The following is a 20,956-nucleotide window of genomic DNA, read 5'->3' as shown; positions in this document are numbered from 1 at the left end:
GGCAATTGACAACTAGTAACTCCTGATTCATACATGTTAGCATTGTCGTACCTTTACAAAAAAAAAATCCATCTTCAATTGTAAATTGAATTGCGTTATTGAATTACATCTTCTACATTATTTCTCTTAATTAGTGCTTTTGGAGGATGGTAAAGAGTGTTCCAATCATAAATACGTTGTTATTATTGGAATCCTCATATGCCAACTAAAAACTATGATTAGACACCAAAAAAATCTTCCAATGTCCATTGGTACAAACGTATGGCATTTTACGTAGAAAAAGCCTGAAATATGGTGGCCATCTTGGATTTTTGCTAATTTAAGTATTTTCGAGTGCTCTATTTTGTTTCTAATGAATCTTTTGATCTCTTATTATGAGTTTAAATAAAATAGAATAAATATTGTATGACATTTGCATGATATGATTGGTTAATTGGAAATTATTTAAAAAAAGAAGATTTTCCGCGATGGCCATTTTGAAATTCAAAATGGAGGCCCTAAATGTTAATGGAAAAACTGGCACCCATTTTTTTCTTAATCAGTGAAGATTCTAGATGTGTTTAGACATGAGTGCCAAGAATCTACCCAAAAAAATGACAAATCTGGAATATATTACATAAGCCATAGACTATAGCATGTGCGCGCGCGTGTGTTTGTTTGTGTGTCGTTGTGTGTATGTGAGTAGGCTATACATGCGCGTGTGTGCGCGCGCGCGCGCGTGTGTGTTTGTTTGTGTGTAGTTGTTTGTGTATAGAAAAGCTCGTGTGTTCTACGTACGGGCCGCCATGCAGGACAGGGCTCAATTTTGTCTAACAAAACTCAATTCTGTCTCACAAAACTCAATTTTGTGAACACAAAACTCATTCTGTCAATCCGTTACACAAAACTCATTTTGTAAACACAAAACTCAATTCTGTCAATCCGGTTCCACAAAACTCATTTTGTGAACACCAAAACTCAATTCTGTCAATCCTGCTTCCACAAAACTCAATTCTGTCGAACTGGTTCCACAAAACTCAATTTTGTAAACACAAAACTCAATTCTGTTCGAACCGGTTCCACAAAACTCAATTTTGTAAACACAAAACTCAATTCTGTCGAACCGGTTCCACAAACTCGATTTTGTTGCCCAATATTGCACACGCATGTAAGAGGGCTACCATTGGTTTCTTCTGACCAATGGTAGCCCTTTTTCATGCGTGTGCCATATTTGGGCCAAAAATCGAGTTTTGTGGAACCGGTTCGACAGAATTGAGCCCTGTCCTGCATGGCGCCCCGTATGGCGCCCCGTAGTCCCACAAAACTCAATTTTGTGAACACAAAACTCAATTCTGTCAATCCTGTACCACAAAACTCAATTTTGTAAACACAAAACTCAATTCTGTGGAACCGGTTCGACAGAATTGAGTTTTGTGGAACCGGTTCGACAGAATTGAGTTTTGTGGAACGGTTCGACAGAATTGAGTTTTTGTTTACAAAATTGAGTTTTGTGAACGGTTCCACAGAATGAGTTTTTGTGTTTACAAAATTGAGTTTTGTGGAACGGTTTGACAGAATTGAGTTTTTTTGTGTCACAAAATTGAGTTTTGTGGACAGGATTGACAGAATGAGTTTTGTGTTCACAAAACTCATTTTTGTCAAGTTTATAGGTACAAAAATGCCTGTCCTGCATGGCGCCCCGTACTACGTATAGCAGCAGCAGACACATGTGATCGTATAGTGTGACCAGGTTCGTTTGTACAACAGATACGTGTGCTATTACACTTAAGCCACAGACAGTATAATGCTATAACTACAGAATTACTACGGTTACTCTATTATTTAATAATCAACATCAGCGTGATAATCATATACAATCATAGGTGCACGCAGGCCAACAAGTAAATACGTTACAAATGGTTCATATGTTACGTCCTATAAGCAGCAGGCAGCAGGCAGGTCCTCAGCGAGAGATGTCCGGCGGCGATGGTAGCGTGGTGACGAGAGCAGGTGAGAGTAGCGCGATGCTGACAGCGTCGTGAACTCTCAGGCACCGTGGAACTGCCTCACTCTTCCTGTCCAAATCTGTCCCTATTTATGCTTCTGGAGGTAGGCATATGCGTGGCCCGAGCGTGGTCAAGGCCTTGTTGGCGATGGTGGTGCAAGACGTCTCGTCATCTCCAACATTTTTATAGGTGACTGAAGCGTAAGAGCTGTGGATGCTTCTTGAATCTGGGTGGAATCGCGGCAGTTCGATTCATGTTCTCATAGTTCACATAGTTCACATTTGTCGACGGCGTTCGTTGTTTGATCTTCATCAGTCGGCATGCGACATCAAACTGTGATTGTCCTTCTAGAGGTACTAAACTGTCACTCTGCCGTCGTGGGTGAGAACCTTTACTCGTTTTCCAGTGACTCAGTTTCTCGGGATGGCTGGGTGGCGTCCTTCGCTTGTTGCCTTGGTTGCTACTAAAAATAACATATGACGTGATCTGCTACGTTAAACGACCCGTGTCGCTAGGTTTTATACTAGCTTAAATAATTCGATATCTACGTCATTACATGTGTATGTGAGTATACATGCGCGTGTGTGCACGCGTGTGCGTGCGTGCGTACGTATGTCTGTCTAAATAAGTATATTCATCTCTCTCTCCCGCCGCTCTCTCTCTCTCTCTCTCTCTCTCTCTCTCTCTCTCTCCCTCTCTCTCTTTCTCTTTCTCTCTCTCTCTCTCACTTTCTCTCTCTCTCTCGCTCTCTCTCGCACGGCCACGCACGCCACGCACGCACGCACGCACGCACGCACGCACGCACGCACGCCACGCACACACACACACACACACACACACACACACACACACACACACACACACACACACACACACATATATATATATATATATATATATATATACATAAAGAAGGGAGAATGAGGAGGATTGCACATGGTTTTGACACGATTGCATGATGAACGCAGCAAATTAGAAAATACGTTATGCGCAGCGCAGCTAGTTTTGATTTCGTGCGTTATGAGTGTATAAAATCATGCAGTATTCGTGCCCGAAAACGCCCAATCAGCTCGATCCTGATGCAATCATGCGCGTATATGTCCACACATATATAATGGGCAGCAATGCGTCGTATATCCCAAACTAGCATCGTACATGTGCCACGATATTGCACGAGAAGAACACGCCTACACCATAACACAACGCCAAAATGTTTGGTGAGTTTCTCTACATCGCATATACGTGCGTATATATGTTACAACTCTTTAGGAAAGTCGATAGGTTCGAATGGAATATATCGAATGGAATTATATATAATCGAAAGGTTATATATAACCTTCATAACGAACTGCGCGTGAGCGAATATATACCTACGTCGCGTACATGCATGTGCACACGCACATACGAGTTACCAACAGCGGAACATTTAATTCGGCGAAAATTATAATAGCATTTATTCGATGTTACGACTCTTTAGGAAAGTCGATGGGTTCGAATGGAATCCGAGTTATATATCGCGACGTAGGCGACGTAGGCTATCGCGACGTAGGTATATATTCGCTAACGCACAGTTCGTTATGAAGGTTATAACCTTCATATATAATGGAATTATATATGATGGAAATATATATAATCGAAAGGTTACCGTATATATAACCTTCATAACGAACTGCGCGTGAGCGAATATATACCTACGTCGCGTACATGCATGTGCACACGCGCATACGAGTGTCCGTGGTGTTAGGCCAACAGCGGAACTTTCGGCGAAAATTATAATAGCATTTATTCGTTCTGAGAAAATTCCAAACAATACACAAACATAAAATCAATTTCGCGACGTGAACCTGCGCGCTTGCGTCATGCACACGCTAGGTTTTATAGTGCTGGGCAAATCACCACATCATCACGATGCAAAAACAAAATTTCTAACGAACTAAATCGTCGGGTTCACACGCGGATATCAGCGCGTCTATTCGACGGCGCGTTAAACTGCTACGTTAAAATTTGACCCGCAGAGCGTTTTTAACCCGTGTGAAAACACACAGCATGCAGGCATACTGTTCAAGAACAAATTGTCGCAATGTATTATATATAAAACCATGATAAAACCAAGTTACGTATGCGTGTGCAGTTATTAACACTAGCATTGTAATTTTGCCGTTATGCTCGTGATCGTACGTGACATGCGTAGTAATAGCATTATGCGGAGTAATTAAGTGATCTATTTCACTTTCTTATTTTCCTCCATTTCCTGACTTCGTCACGCGCCCAACCCGGGTCTGGCACTGCAGATTTGTCTCGCTACTTTTATCATCCTCCGCTTTCACATTCTCTCAGTGTCCTTTTCAAACGCAGACATCCCTGAATGCGTATACAGACATCCCCGGACGACCCCTTTCCTGTAGCTGCTGGTCGCTTCAGTTCATGAACACCTAGCTGTAGCTATACTCACCAGAAGTAGATAATAGGAATTATTATCCAATATATATTATTATCTTGATACTATCTCATAATCCCTATTATCTACTTCTGTACTCACCTATACCTCATCACGCCTATGTTTCCAATTAAGTCCAGCTAAAGCGCACTCCACACGTACGAGTTCCGCGCACGTACGACTCTGCTGGGAACGTCTCCGAAAGAATGTCATTCTTCACGGTGAGTAACGACATTCCCAGCGCCCTGGGGGTTCGTCTAGCTACTATATACATCCCCCAGGTGAGCGTACCGGACGTCGCAGCCCCCACGCACCTTCCCCGTAGCGCGTGGAGTGGAGATATAGCGGTTACGCGATGTGCTTTTGTTGTGGATATAATGCGGCACACGCTCGACGTGTGCGCGTACGCCTGCCGAGTGCTGTGTGATAGATAGATGATCAGACGCGGAGATCATGACGAATCGACGCGGTGGAGAGCTATACCGCGTCACGACATGTAAGTCCATTGGCCGCGCCACTCGTCGCGCGCGATATTTGAAACAACTATATGTCATCGTGCGTAATATAGAGGTATATACCTACATTTTCCGTTCCTGGTAACTATAGAGCATTTCGGAGCATGAACAGACGCGATGGGAATCGCATGTAAAATACTAGAATGTATCATTCATTTATGAATATAGCCCGGAATACAGAGGTAACATGCGCGCACACGGGCGCACACGCGCACTCATGCACACACGTGCGTTCGGACGCGGGCGGGAGGTTATTTATACCGTTAACGTGTCATCATCAGCTGCTGACTCATGTGCTTGTTTGAACAAATTCATTACAATCGTGTTTTGTAATCGTATTCATTGCATTGCCGTTTTCATCTTTTCAGCTTGGTGGCTTTTGGTTACCCTCGTACTATCAGGGACGGCCAGCTACAGTGAGATGTCACTGCCCGCCTCTACATCGGCACATTGGTCGCATGCTACGCTCGATAGCGACTACATGACTGCGACCACGAATCAAGAAGATGCATCGACTTCACCCATCACATCCGCTACGGCTGACATGCCCATCGCTCCCCATGCAGATCTAGATACACCGATATCACTGCCCGCGTCCTCTACGGTCGACACAGAGACAAGGCAAACAACAAATGTCCGTTTCACGACTACGATGCCTCTGGCTGTGTCCACCGATCCAATTGCCGGTCAGACTGATAATCCAGTAGCTGCCACGACTATCACTGACGTTAGAGCTACAGTGACTCCATCGTTTCTACCAACTTCGGTCATTACAACTGCTAAGCAACCTAGATCCGTCTCCAATGAAATCACATCATCTTCTGCTACTCTCGCTCGACAGCGAATGAAATCAAGCATGCCAACGTCATCAACGTCATCGAGATCCAGTATAGTTGGTGCGACGGGTGGTGTTACGACGATGTCAACTGCGGGTAGAAATGCATCGTCGTCTCTAGTAGGAAAAGATAGCGTAGCCGTAACAAAGGGCCTTACGACCCATAAATATTCATTTACTGAGAATGATACATATAGTCAGCTTACTACAAGGAGAACCACCACTACAACAACAGCTGCACCGGCACCTGCACCGGCACCTTTGCTATCCTCACCGACAGAAGCAACAACATTCTCATCTTCTGTAAGAACAACAACATCATCAATATCGCTGCCTTTGCCACCAACAATAACAACATTGTCACAATCACCATCATCGTCATCAGTATCATCAGCATCAGCACCAGCATCATCATCAGCATCATCATCAGCATCAGCACCAGCATCATCATCAGCATCAGTACTATTTTCATCACCACACCCAACAATTGTGTCAGCAAAATCCTCGATACCGTCCCTTTCTTCAGCATCCTCGTCAACGCCATCAACGTCATCAGCACCACCACTTCCATCAATAGAATCAGTGTCATCACTACTACCACCCCCATCACCACCACCACCATCATCACTATCATCACCGTCATCAGCAACAACAGGGCAGCCGAGTTACCTGCCCTACACTCAACAGGTACTGTCTATATCAGGTGGAACGATGGATACTACAGACCTCTCAACCAGCAGTTCCAGTCGTATTGCTGGAACATTCCAAGTCAGCAGCTACACTGTGAAGAGTGACCTTATTCGTGAAAACAGTACTTCAGTAGATGGGCAGAAGTCGGCGTCAACAAAGATGGCAGTCAGTGATGTTTCCGATGATTCACGCACAGATAGTAGCCAATGGACATTCCCCACAGCCGATTCCTCCATCGAAGCCAGTGAAGAAATAAGCTCACACATCTCTTCGTCCAGCAACACTGCCTCCTATGCCAACGACACTAATGAGAACGATAGTGAATCATCCTCAACTATTTCTACTCAACACACTGGCTGGAATAACAGTAAATCAACTATTCCGGTGGCTGCTAAACATCATAGTACGAATTACAGCGAATCAACTCCTACTATTGTGTCTCAGTATAACGACACGAAATATAGTGAATCCGAATTTAGCAGTGGGCCTCAACATAGTGGTGGGATTTACATTGAATCATCTTCCACACCTGCTGCTCAAGATACTGGCTGGAATAACACAACCTCTACTACTTCCACTATTGCTCTTCCATACAACGGTACGAACTACAGTGAGCTAACCTCCACTATTGCCTCTAGAAATAGTGGTACAAACTATAGTGAATCGCCCTCTACCACTCTTCCTCAGCGTGCTGCTACGAACTATAGTGAAACAACTATTACTACTCAACATACTGGTTGGAATAACAGTGAACCAACTTCTTATAAAAATCTTCAGCATAGTGCTACTAACTATAGTGAATCAGTTTCCACTATTTACCCCCAACTTAACGCCACTAACTATACTGAATCAACCTCCTCTATTGCTATTCAATATACTGCTACGAACTACAGTGAGCCAACGTTTACCACCGCTTCTCAATATACTGCTACGAACTTCAGCGAATCAACTTCTACCACTGCTTCGCAACATACTGCTACGAACTATAGTGAACCAACTTCTACCACTGCGTCTCAATATACTGCTATGAACTATAGTGAACCAACTTCTACCACTGCGTCTCAATACACTGCTACGAACTATAGCGAACCAACTTCTACCACTGCTTCTCAATATACTGCTACGAACTATAGCGAACCAACTTCTACCACAGCTTCTCAATATACTGCTACGAACTATAGTGAACCAACTTCTACCACCGCTTCTCAATATACTGCTACGAACTATAGTGAACCAACTTCTACCACCGCTTCTCAATATACTGCTACGAACTACAGTGAACCAACGTCTACCTCTGCTGCTCAACAAACTCGCGAGAATAACAGTGAATCAACTTCCGCTATTGCTTCTTATCATAGTGGTGTGATCGACAGTGAATCAATTTCCACTCGTTACCCTCAACATAACGATACTAACTATAGTAAACCAACTTCTACTAGTACTTCTTCAAACATTCACACCCAGACAACGAGTCCATCTGAAATTTCACAAGATTCGGCCCTAAATTTCACAATGACGAGTGGATCCAGTGGAATCTCCGATGATAGCTTGGATCTTAGCACGAAGTTCATACAGGCAGACGTCACTTCGACACCCGAAGCACCTAGCACGACCATTTCCAAAAGCACTATCACACTTTCTACCGGTAAATTTGAGGATGGAAGTACAAATTTCGTCCGAAATGATTTCCCTATTAGCACCCAGCAACAAGATGCATATTATACTCTAACAACACATTCCACTCCTACCAGTCAAGGTAGAAGAAAAATAAACACGGCATTCCCAACAATTTCACTAACGAGAATAGTTAGATCTACTGCTGCTGATGACGTCACCGGTGACTACGCTGCAGACGATACATCAACTGTAAACGACACGAGATACCAAACGACTAAAGACAGTCAAGAGGAAACTGCAACTTCGACAAGCATAGGCGCGAATGGCACTTTCGGCATGAATTATAACAACACTAGCACGCGTTCAACACCAGCTTATACCATTTGCAGTCCAAGGTCACTGTCCGTATGCTACGAGAAAATCGTTAAAAGAGCTGATGTAGCACTGGAGTACGCCATTCAGATGAAAAAATGTTTGGTACGTCATATAACGTTCGGGGTAAAGAGGTTGGTCATGCGCAATGGGTTATACGAAGAATTTACCAATGAAGTTTCCAGCAATAGATTTAAGCTGTTACCTGCAACATATATTGTCAACGTGCAACATAGAACTGTGTAATCAATTACAAAATTAAGATATAATAGCATATTGACGGGGTTTAAAGTGGATACATTCTACTGCTATAATGCGCGTGTGACATCTCTAACATATCGACATTTGTTCTAAAACACTTTAACGTAAATGTTTTCAGGCTTCTCTGAGGTTCAGCCAACAAATCATGAACGTGACGGTACGGTCGACTGTATTGCCCCCAGAGCCCGGAGAAGTCAACACGACACTGCTCAACCACCTGAACGTAAGCCAACTACCACACTGATAAATAGATAGCGATGGGAGAATAAGGTTGGCTTCTAATTAGAATTCGAGGAATAGTGGAGTGTCGAGTTTGGCATCCATGGTAACTACAACTGCGTGTGAAAGCAGCAGGCAGCCTTGGAATTTTATGTGGATGGTAAAAAAGTATGCAGAATTGAACTGGTGACGATGTGGATTTTGTACAAGTGTCATTCCGTGGGTTGATGCTAAATAACAGGCGATTGTGACTTGGTAACCATGGTGATTTCACGTGAGCACCAATGCGTCGGTGTGTTTTACATGGTAACCATGGTGATTCTAATCGAGTGCCAGTATGCAGGTTAGTAGATTCAATCAGTAACCATGGCGATTCTACACGAACGCCAATTGGCCGGCCGCGTCGTCATCGTTACCGCGGCGATTTCAGGTGAGTGTCGAGCAGCAGACGATCGTCGCGGCGCTGCAGATCTACGACGCGCACCTGACGATCCTCAAGGACACGCGCTGTGCCGCTATCAGCTTCAACATGCTGCTCACCGAGCTGCGTCGCCTCATTCGCAACGTCGAGATGTCGATGGCGGCGTCAGGGGACGCGGCGCTGCCGGTGTCCGACGCCCGAACGCCACTCGACGCCTACGTCGGCATGGTCAACCCGAGTCGTCGCGACATGCGTGACTACCTCACCGTGAAGCGCTACATCGGCTGGCTGCTGTACACGAAGCAAGTGTACGAGAGCCTGGTGATTGGCACCTATGTATGACGAGCCTACACCCATCCACACGTACACACCACCGCCCCTCACTCCCGGCACGTCGCTAGCTCGTGGTCCCCGTCCCCAACACCTTCACACTTCTGGCACGTCGCTGGGTCGTGATCCCTGCCCCTAACACCTTCATACTCCTGGCACGTCGCTGGGTAGTGATCCCCGCCCCCAACACCTTCATACTCCTGGCACTACGTCGCAATACACCCAACCCACCCCACTCCACCAAACCACAACCTACCTGGTAGAGGCCTATGTAACTGGGTCATGATCACATCCACACCACCTCCACCATCGCCGCATCACACCAACCCCACTCCTGGCACGTCACTGGGTTGTGATCCCTGCCGCCCAACAACTTCACATTCCTGGAACCATGTCGCAATACACCTGGCTCACCCCGCCCCACCACAACCTACCTGGTAGGGGCATATGTAACTGGGTCATGATCACATCCACACCACCTCCACCATCGCCGCATCACACCAACCCCACTCCTGGCACGTCACTGGGTTGTGATCCCTGCCGCCCAACACCTTCACATTCCTGGAACTACGTCGCAATACACCTGGCCCACCCTGCCCCACCACACCACATCACAACCTACCTGGTATGTGACCAAGTCATGGTCACATCCACACCACCTCCACCATCGCCGTATCACACCAGGGCCACCCCGACACGTCGCTGGGTCAAAGACTGCACACAATGATGGCCGCTGATGTGTGCTGCGTGCCAGAGGTTCCATAAGAAATCCGCCCCGGAATTGACTGCCACTTTGTAAACAAAGCAGTCACGATCGATTAAAAATATTACGTGTGCACTATAATCACACTCGACATGGACGTGTACGTGTTTAACTCGCAACTATATTTAATTATATCGAATTTTGATTGTACTATATGTGATGTGAAACCACCAAAGCTGTTTATAGTAGCTATATATTATAGATTATATATATTATTTTATGTTAAATAAAAGAACCATGGAAGAATATAATAAAATATGAATAAGAGATACTCTTAGAGTAAACTTTATTATGAATTGTAACGCTATTATCAAATACTACATAACAACAACTTCCCATTAAATAGAGACCCCATGACCAGCATGATATCAGTACTGTCAACAAGCAATTGCAATTAATGCATTGATTTAAATGTGTTGGGTTTAACGTGTCAGACATTACCATGATTAGAGCAGCACTTAAAACATTTTGAGAATTATGGGCTATACCAGTCCAGGAATAGCAAGGAGAAGGACACAACGACGAGAAAAAAAAGTATGTAGACCCTGTATCCAGCATTGTTCTTCATCGCCTGAAACAAACATCGTGATGCTATCACCATTGCCTGACCACTCCTAAACTACATCACATTCCTGTTGGTAATTAACATGGTGATTTCGACACAACCTATTTACATGCTTACAGAAAGTCACTTCCAAATACATGCAAGATGTACAAAGCAGAAAGATTGATTCGCCTTACTTCAAAATGTATCGTGAACGAGAAATGAGGAAGAAATCTAGATGTTCATCTCTGTTGGTGGAGGCAACGCTGTACATTTACTTGCCCACTCACCTCTCGTATCTGTTCATTTCCCTCCTTAATGTTTTCTGTCGTCCCAACAACAGTGTCGAATACGCGATCGATATCCTTAGCCTGTGGAACATTTTAAATTACCAACCACCACTGGCATCAAATATAAATTATAGCAGACTATACTATGATATCAAGACTTATAGTATACATAAATGTTTATATTATATTAATTATACATACATATACAATAATAATGCACACCCATATATATATAACAGTAGTTATTGTATTATATTATTGTAAATATCTATGAATCATACAGATTTTGCAAAAAATATGTACGTGTGCATGCCTACCTGTTCCAAGACTTTCTCCGTAAAAACCTGCTGCAATTTTGATATTTCTATAACACTGCCTTCTATTTTTCTGGGAAAAGCAGAAGATTGTGGAAACACATATAGAACTAGACAGAGTGCACTCACGGAGAGTGCATACCTCCGCCAGCGACATACGCCATACGACTCACGACTCACGAACACACAAATAACGCACAATATAAATTTAAAAAAAGAACTTTTTTAATATGCCTGCAAACGCTCATTTTGCATGACTTAAATGTAAAACAAATAGAAATTAGAATGCAAACTTATAAATACCACAATATCCTCCAAGATAGGCAGCCTGGGATATTTACGCACTTACCGCACTTCATTGACCATGTTATTCATGTCTTCATAAATTCTTTCGTTCTCTTGCTGAAACTATAGGACATAAAAATAATACAATATTAGAACATTAAACTCCATCAAATTAAAATTTATTATTATGATGGCTAACAATGGCTAAAAATGTTATATAATGACGGTAGGTTATCCCACGGGTAAAGCAACAAAAATTATAAATTGGCTTGGGCACCAGCTCTATCACATACCATTTGCATCTCTTCTGGTGAAATGGCATCTCCATCAATTACAACTTCATCACTCTCCTCCTGCCACGAGGTATCAAGCTTGGAAACTTTATTCTCTGAAAAACAACATTCTGCACTTATCTTGATTGAAATCACAGAATTTTCAGGTAGAATCCTTGCTATGTAACTTGCTAAACGTTGCTATGCATGGAACGTACATGATGATTTCGCACACAAAAGAAATATTTTCATACTATCTGAAATATACTTGTAATATCTGGTTCATTTGTACTTTTGGTAGAAGAATCGGCTATCCGACTGGAAGAAAAAGACTGCTTGTCATTGTTATCTGCATTGTTCCTCTGGTTGACAGCTGGTGAATGTTGCTTACGTTCTGGTTCCAGTCTTGCCCTGACAGAGGTACACATAAAACTTTCTCAACTGCAAGCCACACTACATTCAATATCCAACAATTAAACTTGATATTTTGTTAAGAATTATATAAATACTCTTTGTGCTGACACATATACTTATTGTAATTAAATATTTATTGCCAACTCAATTTAGAGTAATATACATCCATACCGTTTGGCTATTATTTTTACAACAACCGTATAGTAGAAATGAGACATGATATGTAACTGAACATTTAGTAGCACTCCTGAATAATTGAATAAGAATGCTGGTGTCACTTACATTCGCTTAACATCCACCATTCTTTTCATTCGTATCACCCTCTGCTCACTATATATCTTACATACAGCTGCAAGCAGAAAAAAACTTTTTTTTATAGCATTGCACAGGTTTGTTACCATTGATTTTATTATATTTTAAACTTCTTAATCATTCTTACTAGATTTTAGCCATGCATGCACATTCTAAATTATTCAATATAACTTTAGATTGTGTGATGTAGCAAGTAAAGTATACATACCAACATGTTTTAACAACATGTTCCGATAGACTAATAAATATAAGTGGTAGTTTAACAGCATTATCTTCACAAACTATGCGAATGCAAACTTTAAATAATGTGGTGCCGGTAAAAAAAACGTAAACTTATTCATATTTCTATGTGTTATAACACACTAGCTGGAACCCGCGCTAAGCGCGGGCTTAGTGACTGTGATGCATGTGGTACCGACTGTTCAATACCCAGAGAGATAAGAGAATAGATTGACCTTGACATTGACATTTAACTTCATTATCACATGCTTCTTTCTACTTACATTATTGGGCTTACAAAAATCATAAAAATCATTATTGGGCTTACATGCAGCACAACGTTGACAGACGGCGAAATATTAGCAAGGCAAAGATATAGCGCCCCCTATTTTCAGGCAAATCTTTACCTTTTTTTGTTGTCTTTTTTAAGCCTTTTTTACCGTTTTCAACCGAGTATAGTTTAGAACCCGTCCCGTGTATTCATCGATCTCTTCTGTGAATTTGGCGCTATTTTGATCAAAACTGGCGGAGCCTTTCATTAACATACATACATACATACAACATTCGCCAAATTATAGTAAGATGACATCATGTATAATATTTATTTTTTTTTTCATTTAAACGTTAACTTGATACTTGCCTTTTAAATAGCCGTCAATCAATGATAGAACGGCATATCGATGTTCGCATGCCTGCGATGAAATGTCCTTTGAAATTGCTACAATTAAAGTGAGAAACAATTTTAAATATCTTTATCATTTATGATAGAAATCTGGAACATCTAGCAAATTTACCTTGTCACGGGTGCTACAAGTAGACTGTCACTAATGCCATATGATGAGAAGGTTTCATTTATTGTTCAGATTCCTATTATAATGAACATTGAAACATTAACATTCGCACTGCATTAAATAGTTAATAAACATGGATGATTAGACACAAATGCCCATATATATCCATACCTGTTGCACTATGTATTTATGAATATATAGCAAAAATAGTTCAGCCATTTTTTGTTTACCAATTGCTTTAATTGATTTCAGGGTTTCGGAGCAGTTCCGAATAAATTCTTGTGCAGCTGTGTCAATCTGGTCTCTCTCCACATCACTCATTTGTTCATTGCTTGATGTTAGATGTCTAAATATGAATGAGACAATTGAGGTATATATTATAGATACATTTATAACTCCGTAGTAAAACAAATAAATGTACTATGTTGTTTATGTACTATATTGTACTATATTGTACTATATTGTCTATGTACTATGTTGTAAATGTACTATATTGTTTATGTTTGATATACAGTTTTAGTACCAGCTGCTGTATCTAGAGCCACCTCTGCTACTATACAACCACAAACGATCTTGATAATTGAAAAAACACGGAATTTTTGATAACACTAAAAAATTTAGCCCACACAAGAGCACAACGATTATTTACATGCTCCTTTCAATAAAGCCATGAAAATGAAACAAAGTCTGTGACTGGGCCCAGAGGATTTAACTAAAAAGCATAAAAAAATTAGCTGAGTCAGAGGCTTATTAAAACGGCCAGTTCCCTCAGCAAAATGCATAGATATACCTACTATGAGCTCGTCTATGTTGTAAAAATCCACTACAACTTATTTGTATTGCTAATTTCATTATATTTCTTTAGCATATCTAAACGAAAGTAGCACCACAGGAAGTTTACACATCCAGGACACAGCTGAGCGATCACTGTAATTCATTAAACGTTCTTTTCTCTGATAAAACAAGTTATAATTTATTATTCAATGATTTTTCAGTACAAAATTGTACAATTTGTTTAAATAATATGTTAATTACATTACTTATGCAATCAGCAAACAAATACAGTATTTTCTTTCCATGACCTATTTGCGCTAGCGTAGGCCTACTGTTAGCGTTCTCGGTCGCTTCGCTAAACAACAATTTATGTGTATCTATATGCCAAAACTTTTCCCAAGAAAGTTTTCAAAATGCTCTATCTCGGAGCACATTTCTGGTTCAATGAGAACATTTCGTGATGTTCTTCTAATATTGCAAGTCTGCTCACAGTAGGTGTATTTAAGCATTTTGTTGCGAGGATTATCCACTTTAATCTAGCTATGTATTTAGTTTAAAAACTGGGACACTATTGGACTTATTTCAGTAATTTTCGCCCAATCAATCACATATATCAAAACAGCACTCTACCTGACATTTATATATTGTTTTCTATGCTCTAACAGAAAGTCTCTCAATTTGGTAATATTGGTGACCTGTAAAATAAAACAAAGCATATTTTAGCCTTACTGATATGAATGGTAATGTATCCATGAAGTTTCTTATAAACATCGATTAGTAACTGGAAATTTTTGAAAATATAAAAAGTGACACAGCTAGGCCAGCAGGATGAAAGGACTTGTATCACGCATGCTGCAGGAGGTAACCATCATCACGAGGGTTATCGCAGCGTAGTGCAGAGAGTCAGCATTCGCGCCGACGTTAGGCTTTTCTTTTGCAGTGAGTTGTTTACCGCAGAAAGGAGAGTTATTAGTGGTGCAATAAGATTTATTACGCATTATTTTTATTTTTACTGATTTGTTAGAACTGCCAGTGCAATAGGAACAAAAAAACAGAGTATCATTGATACTTAAATGGATCATTTACTCTAGGTTATAGGGCTATTTTCAGTTAATTTAGGTTAAAATTACACTACATAAAAAGTTTCATGGTTCAATCACCATTAGAAATACTTTTTTTTAAATCGTGAAAGTTCATAGTCGGATTTCTTTTAAAACATTAATAACTTCATTGTTCATGGTTAAATCCTTAAATTATTTACCTTGACAGTTTCAGCTGTCGTTCTGACAGCTATCTTCAGAACTTCTGAATTCGTCACCAGATAGCAGTAGGTGACAGTGATCCGAAAACTGTCAGATGTTGGTCGGTGGGGACCCCGGAGCCGATGGTCTGGTCCTCGGCCTGAGAATGTTGTCGTACACATATGACAGTTTGTATGACCCCTCATCTCTGTTCATAGTGTGGGGGTGTTTGCTTATGTGGATAGACTCATGTATTTGTCTATCCAATAGTTCCTTCCTTGGCTTCATCGCTTTTGCGGATGACCAATTCGGAACATGGTTACGGTCCACCATGTGGTCAGTGATAGCGGATTTATGCAGTACTCCTGTCGTTGATGCGCTGGCTGCCCGGGTACGGCTAGAGCTGTCAGACAGCAGAGGTATCCACGATCTTTTTTATGTTCATTAAGACGTGTACCAAACTTCCTACCGGTCTCACCAATCTACACACTGTCACAATTCTTACAATCAATTTGGTAGATGCAACCGCAAGTGTCATGTGTATCTATTTTGTCCTTAGGGTGTACGAGTAGGTTCCGTAGCGTAGTATGGGGTTTATAAGATGGCCCCACCCCGTTGGACCTAAGTACTCTTGAAAATCTCTCCGATAGCCCTTTCATGTAGGGGATGACAAATTGTCCTTTTGATTTATTGGTGTTATCCTTCTTCCTGGTGGTGATATTACGTTCTTTCTGTTGAATTTGGCGTTCGACCTCAGTGAACGACCACTGGGGATAGCCACAAGTAGTGAGGGTTTTTTTAATGTTCACAAGTTCCGACTGTCTGTCTTCTTCTTCCATGACTATAGTGTTGGCTAGGTCGAATAAAGTTCTGACTACTCCTAGTTTGTGGATGGTGGGATGGTGAGAGGTGAAGTTGAGGTATTGGTTTGTGTGTGTTTTCTTTCGAAAAACCTTGGTTTTTAACGTACCATCAGGCTTCTTCTCTATCGCTGTGTCCAGAAAGGCTATCTGGTTATTGACCATTTCTTCATTGGTGAACTTTATGTTCCCTGTGGCGTCGATCGTGTTCAGGTGGTCGTTGAGACGTTGGGTGAAGCCTTGCTTGATAATGGCTAGCACATCGTCGACGTATCTTTTCCACAGTGTAGGGCAAACTTCTGCTGGTGCACTATCGATGGCGGCTTCCTCCAAAGACTCCATGAATAAATTCGCTATGATAGGAGATACTGGGCTTCCCATGGCTGTGCCGAATTTTTGTTGGTACAGCTCACCGTTGAATTTAAATTATGTGGTAGACAGAACAAACTCGAGAAGAGATGTAATATTGTCAATCACCGTCAAGAGGGTTCTGCTGGTGAGTTTCTCATCCTTCTCCAAGCGTTCCCTGATCACTTCCAGGGATTTATCAATCAGAGTGTTGGTGAACAATGACACGACATCAAATGACACGAGGGTTTCGTCGTCAGCTAGAGTTACGTCTCTCAGAGAATCCACTAAGTCTTTTGAATTTTCCACATGGTGGAACATATGACGTACTGTCATATATGTGTATGACAACATTCTCAGGCCCAGGACCAGACCATCGGCTCAGGGGGCCCCACCGACCAACATCTGACAGTTTTCGAATCACTGTCACCTACTGCCATCTGGTGACGAATTCAGAAGTTCTGAAAATAGCTGTCAGCACGACAGATGAAACTGTCAAAGTAAATAATTTAAGGATTTAACCGTGAACAATGATGTTATAAATTTTTTTTAATGTTTTAAAAGTAACGACTACAGTTTGATTACAATGACGGTGGCGCCACTCAAAGCGCACAATCTGAAAAGTTGCGCAAGATGACTTTTCAGCCAAGGGCTACAGACCGAGGGTGTTTCTTATTTATTAATTTAAAAGCAAAAGGATTGTAATATCTTATAAACGACATATAGTTACAGTTATATTATGGATAAATTTGTCCTAAAATGAACATCGTTCGGCTAAATAGCATTTAGGTATAAATATAATTGCACCTTTGTGATTAGCCCTCGGTCTGTAACGTGTAAAATATATCGGGAAATGCGCAACTTTTTCAGGGTGGAAGCACTGTCGCGGGTGTCAACGGCGCCGTTCAAATTTTGTAGTGTTGATGTATAATTAATCATAACAATTAAATTAGGTATCTGGTAACAAGTACGTGGGGGTATAGACGATTTGTTATACAGTAAGTACAGTTGTATGCAGTAAAATCCTAGAGTCTAGTATCCCTTTAAGTAATCAGGATTATTTACCAGCATGATTTTAATGCAATGCTCCAACACTGTCAGTGTCACTAAATCACTGTACAGTGTAGTCCTGACTACAGACTACAGTCTACAGAGTCAGAGTACTAGTAGTACTGCTACTAATGTAGTCTAGTCACTAGTATACAGTCCTGAGTACACTGTACACACAGGCACTTGGAGCGTTGCAATAAAATATAATGCTAAATAAATACGAAATCTATTTACTACCAACGTCTTAATGTTTCTCTACTCTCTTTCACCTATTATTGCCGACAATTTCCTGCAAATGCCGTCCAAATGCTCATCTGCAACACACGTTGGCTGCCGCACGCTAGCTGCTGCACACTGACACATAAATATATAGCAGGTAGGAAAGCATGCTGCCAAAATTCGCTCGACACTCGCTTGATTTCACACGAATACAACACAAATATTCAACCATTCTACTCCATCTTTGTTTCTATTTGAAGGACAGTGTTCACTTGTTATAAAAACATACTGTCTGTGTTCGTAACCGAGCTGTGTTACGCGAAATCACACAAAGCCTGACAAAATTCTCACGTTCGCTCCTGTTGCGCAGTTTATGTAAATGGCCGTCGGAATCAGGAAACACGTACCCACCAGCGCTCTTCATGACCTAATTTTTGCGCCGCATTATTGCAACGCTCCACTGGCGGCTTTGACGAGGCTCGTACGGGAGTTTGAAAGCAGCGTGGTAGTTTCCCAAAGTTTACATAAACTGCGCAACGGGAGTGAACGCAATAATTTTGTCCGACTTTGTGTGATTTCGCGTGACACAGCTCGGTTACGAACACAGACAGTATGTTATATAACAAGTGAACACTGTCCTTCAAATAGAAACAGAGATGGAGTAGAATGGTTGAATATTTGTGTTGTATTTGTGTGAAATCAAGCGAGAGTCGAGCGAATTTTGGCAGCACGCTTTCCTACCTGCTATATATTTATGTGTCAGCGTGCAGCAGCTAGTGTGCGGCAGCCAGCGTGTGTTGCAGATGAGCATTTGGACGGCATTTACAGAAAATTGTCGGCAATAAAGGTGAAAGAGAGTAGAGAAACATTAAGACGTTGGTAGTAAATAGATTTCGTATTTATTTAGCATTATATTTTATTGAAACGCTCCAAGTGCCTGTGACTCACTGACTGTACAGTGTAGACCGTAGACGTAGTGTAGTGCCACTGCCAGTGGCAGCGCCAGTGCCAGTCAGTGGATTGGTTCAAAAATACTTACCACATCTTTTGACTTTGTTGAAAATTCTGTACTTTTTGTTTTTGAAACGTTTAAAATACTTCTGTCAACCGTTTTGGATTTCGATAGAGCTTTATTACGTGTTTTAACAGCTTTGATGCTAGCTTTGAACAAGTTCGTGATATCCATGTTGCTGTGTTGTTTTGCCTCTATCGAGCCGATGTTCTCGCTGCCGATTTCACATAAAATAACAAATAATTGTTTTAATACAGTTTGATGCGGAATTATAAAATTGGATAAATGAGAAGAATAATCAGTGGGCGAAAACTTATTTTAGATCACAGATAAATAGATATCGGCCACATATCTATGATATGACCTCTGACCCCTGACAAATGTGGCCATGTGGTCTTCAAACTTCACGACAGATGGCGCTCTCCCTCTGGCTTCACAACTGAATTCACCAGAGCGATTGTGCAACGAAAAATCTACCCTCGCTACTTCAACTTGGTGGCACCGCTCTGTCATAGGTTCCTTGCTATACCAATGTACAGGCAGGGCGGTAACACGTCGGCGACCTGTCGCCCAAGGCAAATGACTTAGGGGCGACAGTAAGCATTTAATTTAGAGCATGGCATGCCTATAGAAGGTGCGCAACGAAAAATACACCCTCGCTACTTCAACGTGGATGGCACCGGTATGTCATAGGTCCCTTGCTATCCCAATGTACGGGGATAGGGCGGGGACACGTCGGCGACCTGTCGACCAATGCAAATGACTTAGGGCCGACATTAAGCATTTAATATAGAGCGTTGCATGCCTAGAGAAAGTGCTCATCGAAAAATCCACCGTCGCTACTTCCACGTGGTGGCACTGCTCTGCCGAAGGTCCCTGGCTATACCGATATATGGTATGGTATGGTGTGGTGTGGTGTGGTGTGGTGTAGTGTGCATGGTGTTGTGTAGTGTTGTGTGGTGTGGTTTGGCGTCGTGTGGTGTGGTGCGATATAGCGGGGTGTGGCGTACATGGTGTCAGTGGCGTAGTTAGGGTGGAGGGCAAAGCCCGGGGGGGGGGCACTCCATATATATTGCATGGTAGGTGTGTGCCGCGGGAGAGACCCCCCTTTTCAACCCTAAACTTCCGTTCCAGTGCATCCTATTTTTAAGAATATCTCGTTCCAGAGCATCACAAGTTTAGTTACCATGCAGATCTTACATTTTTGCCGTTCCGGTGATCCTAGTTTTTAACATTTTCAAGTGTTGACCAAAGTGTTACATTGACATGTTAACAGAAGGGTTAGTAAATTTTTGCCCATTTACTTGAAGTTTTTTTTATTAGTAATTCTTAATTAAAGAATGAAGCTAATTAATGGATGGTTTGGTTAACTTATTTTCAAGTTTTTGCTTGTGTGTGTGTATTGTGTGTGTCACTGTGTGTGTGTGTGTGTGTGTGTGCGTGCGTGCGTGCGTGCGTGCGTGCGTGCAGTCGTGCGCGCGCGTGCGTGTGTGTGTGTGCGCGCGCGTGTGTGTGTGTGTGTGCGTGTGCGTGCGTTCATCTGCCTGGTCATGTTTTTCTCTCCTG

The 20,956-nt window shown here is 41.9% G+C and overlaps 4 protein-coding genes across 5 annotated transcripts; 3 read left to right on the top strand and 1 right to left on the bottom strand.

Annotated features, from left to right (window-relative positions):
- Nucleotides 1-5,057: 5,057 nt before the first annotated feature.
- LOC106809124 (mucin-5AC-like) lies at nucleotides 5,058-6,126 on the top strand (the record flags this gene model as incomplete). The annotated part of the gene is made up of 1 exon (XM_014812087.1): nucleotides 5,058-6,126. A coding segment is annotated over exon 1 (1,002 nt), but the record flags the coding sequence as incomplete, so codon positions are not given.
- Nucleotides 6,127-6,153: 27 nt separating this feature from the next.
- Nucleotides 6,154-7,828, top strand: LOC106809123 (flocculation protein FLO11-like; the record flags this gene model as incomplete). The annotated part of the gene is made up of 2 exons (XM_014812086.1): nucleotides 6,154-6,829; nucleotides 7,821-7,828. Coding segments are annotated over 2 exons (684 nt in total), but the record flags the coding sequence as incomplete, so codon positions are not given.
- Nucleotides 7,829-7,888: 60 nt separating this feature from the next.
- LOC106809122 lies at nucleotides 7,889-9,694 on the top strand. The gene is made up of 3 exons (XM_014812084.1): nucleotides 7,889-8,556; nucleotides 8,831-8,935; nucleotides 9,362-9,694. The coding sequence occupies exons 1-3, from the start codon at nucleotides 7,975-7,977 to the stop codon at nucleotides 9,692-9,694; spliced, it is 1,020 nt and encodes a 339-aa protein (XP_014667570.1). The 5' UTR covers nucleotides 7,889-7,974.
- Nucleotides 9,695-10,696: 1,002 nt separating this feature from the next.
- Nucleotides 10,697-19,597, bottom strand: LOC106809126 (syntaxin-18-like). 2 transcript variants are annotated; one of them, XM_014812089.1, is made up of 11 exons: nucleotides 19,418-19,597; nucleotides 15,291-15,355; nucleotides 14,117-14,232; nucleotides 13,736-13,813; nucleotides 12,847-12,913; nucleotides 12,419-12,561; nucleotides 12,172-12,266; nucleotides 11,943-12,001; nucleotides 11,597-11,666; nucleotides 11,280-11,360; nucleotides 10,697-11,016 (listed from the first exon to the last, which is right to left on the bottom strand). In XM_014812089.1, the coding sequence occupies exons 1-11, from the start codon at nucleotides 19,562-19,564 to the stop codon at nucleotides 10,921-10,923; spliced, it is 1,017 nt and encodes a 338-aa protein (XP_014667575.1). In that variant the 5' UTR covers nucleotides 19,565-19,597; the 3' UTR covers nucleotides 10,697-10,920. The 2 variants fall into 2 exon arrangements, with proteins under 2 accessions (XP_014667575.1, XP_014667576.1); XM_014812090.1 differs by having other exon boundaries at nucleotides 12,443-12,561.
- Between the last annotated feature and the right edge of the window lie 1,359 nt (nucleotides 19,598-20,956).

Source organism: Priapulus caudatus, unplaced genomic scaffold (genome assembly GCF_000485595.1).
Source record: "Priapulus caudatus unplaced genomic scaffold, Priapulus_caudatus-5.0.1 Scaffold330, whole genome shotgun sequence".
Classification (NCBI taxonomy): Eukaryota; Metazoa; Priapulida; class Priapulimorpha; order Priapulimorphida; family Priapulidae; genus Priapulus; species Priapulus caudatus.
This window is presented reverse-complemented; position numbering and strand designations above follow the sequence as displayed.

Excerpts from the sequence above, each read along its gene's own strand:
- LOC106809122 (XM_014812084.1), top strand. The coding sequence starts at position 7,975 with ATGACGAGTGGATCCAGTGGAATCTCCGATGATAGCTTGGATCTTAGC. Across the intron at positions 8,557-8,830 it reads TTCAGATGAAAAAATGTTTG|GCTTCTCTGAGGTTCAGCCA; the intron begins GTACGTCATATA and ends AAATGTTTTCAG. Across the intron at positions 8,936-9,361 it reads CACTGCTCAACCACCTGAAC|GTGAGTGTCGAGCAGCAGAC; the intron begins GTAAGCCAACTA and ends CGGCGATTTCAG.
- LOC106809126 (XM_014812089.1), bottom strand. The coding sequence starts at position 19,564 with ATGGATATCACGAACTTGTTCAAAGCTAGCATCAAAGCTGTTAAAACA. Across the intron at positions 12,002-12,171 it reads CACCAGAAGAGATGCAAATG|TTTCAGCAAGAGAACGAAAG; the intron begins GTATGTGATAGA and ends TATGTCCTATAG. Across the intron at positions 11,017-11,279 it reads GAAATGAACAGATACGAGAG|GCGATGAAGAACAATGCTGG; the intron begins GTGAGTGGGCAA and ends TGTTTGTTTCAG.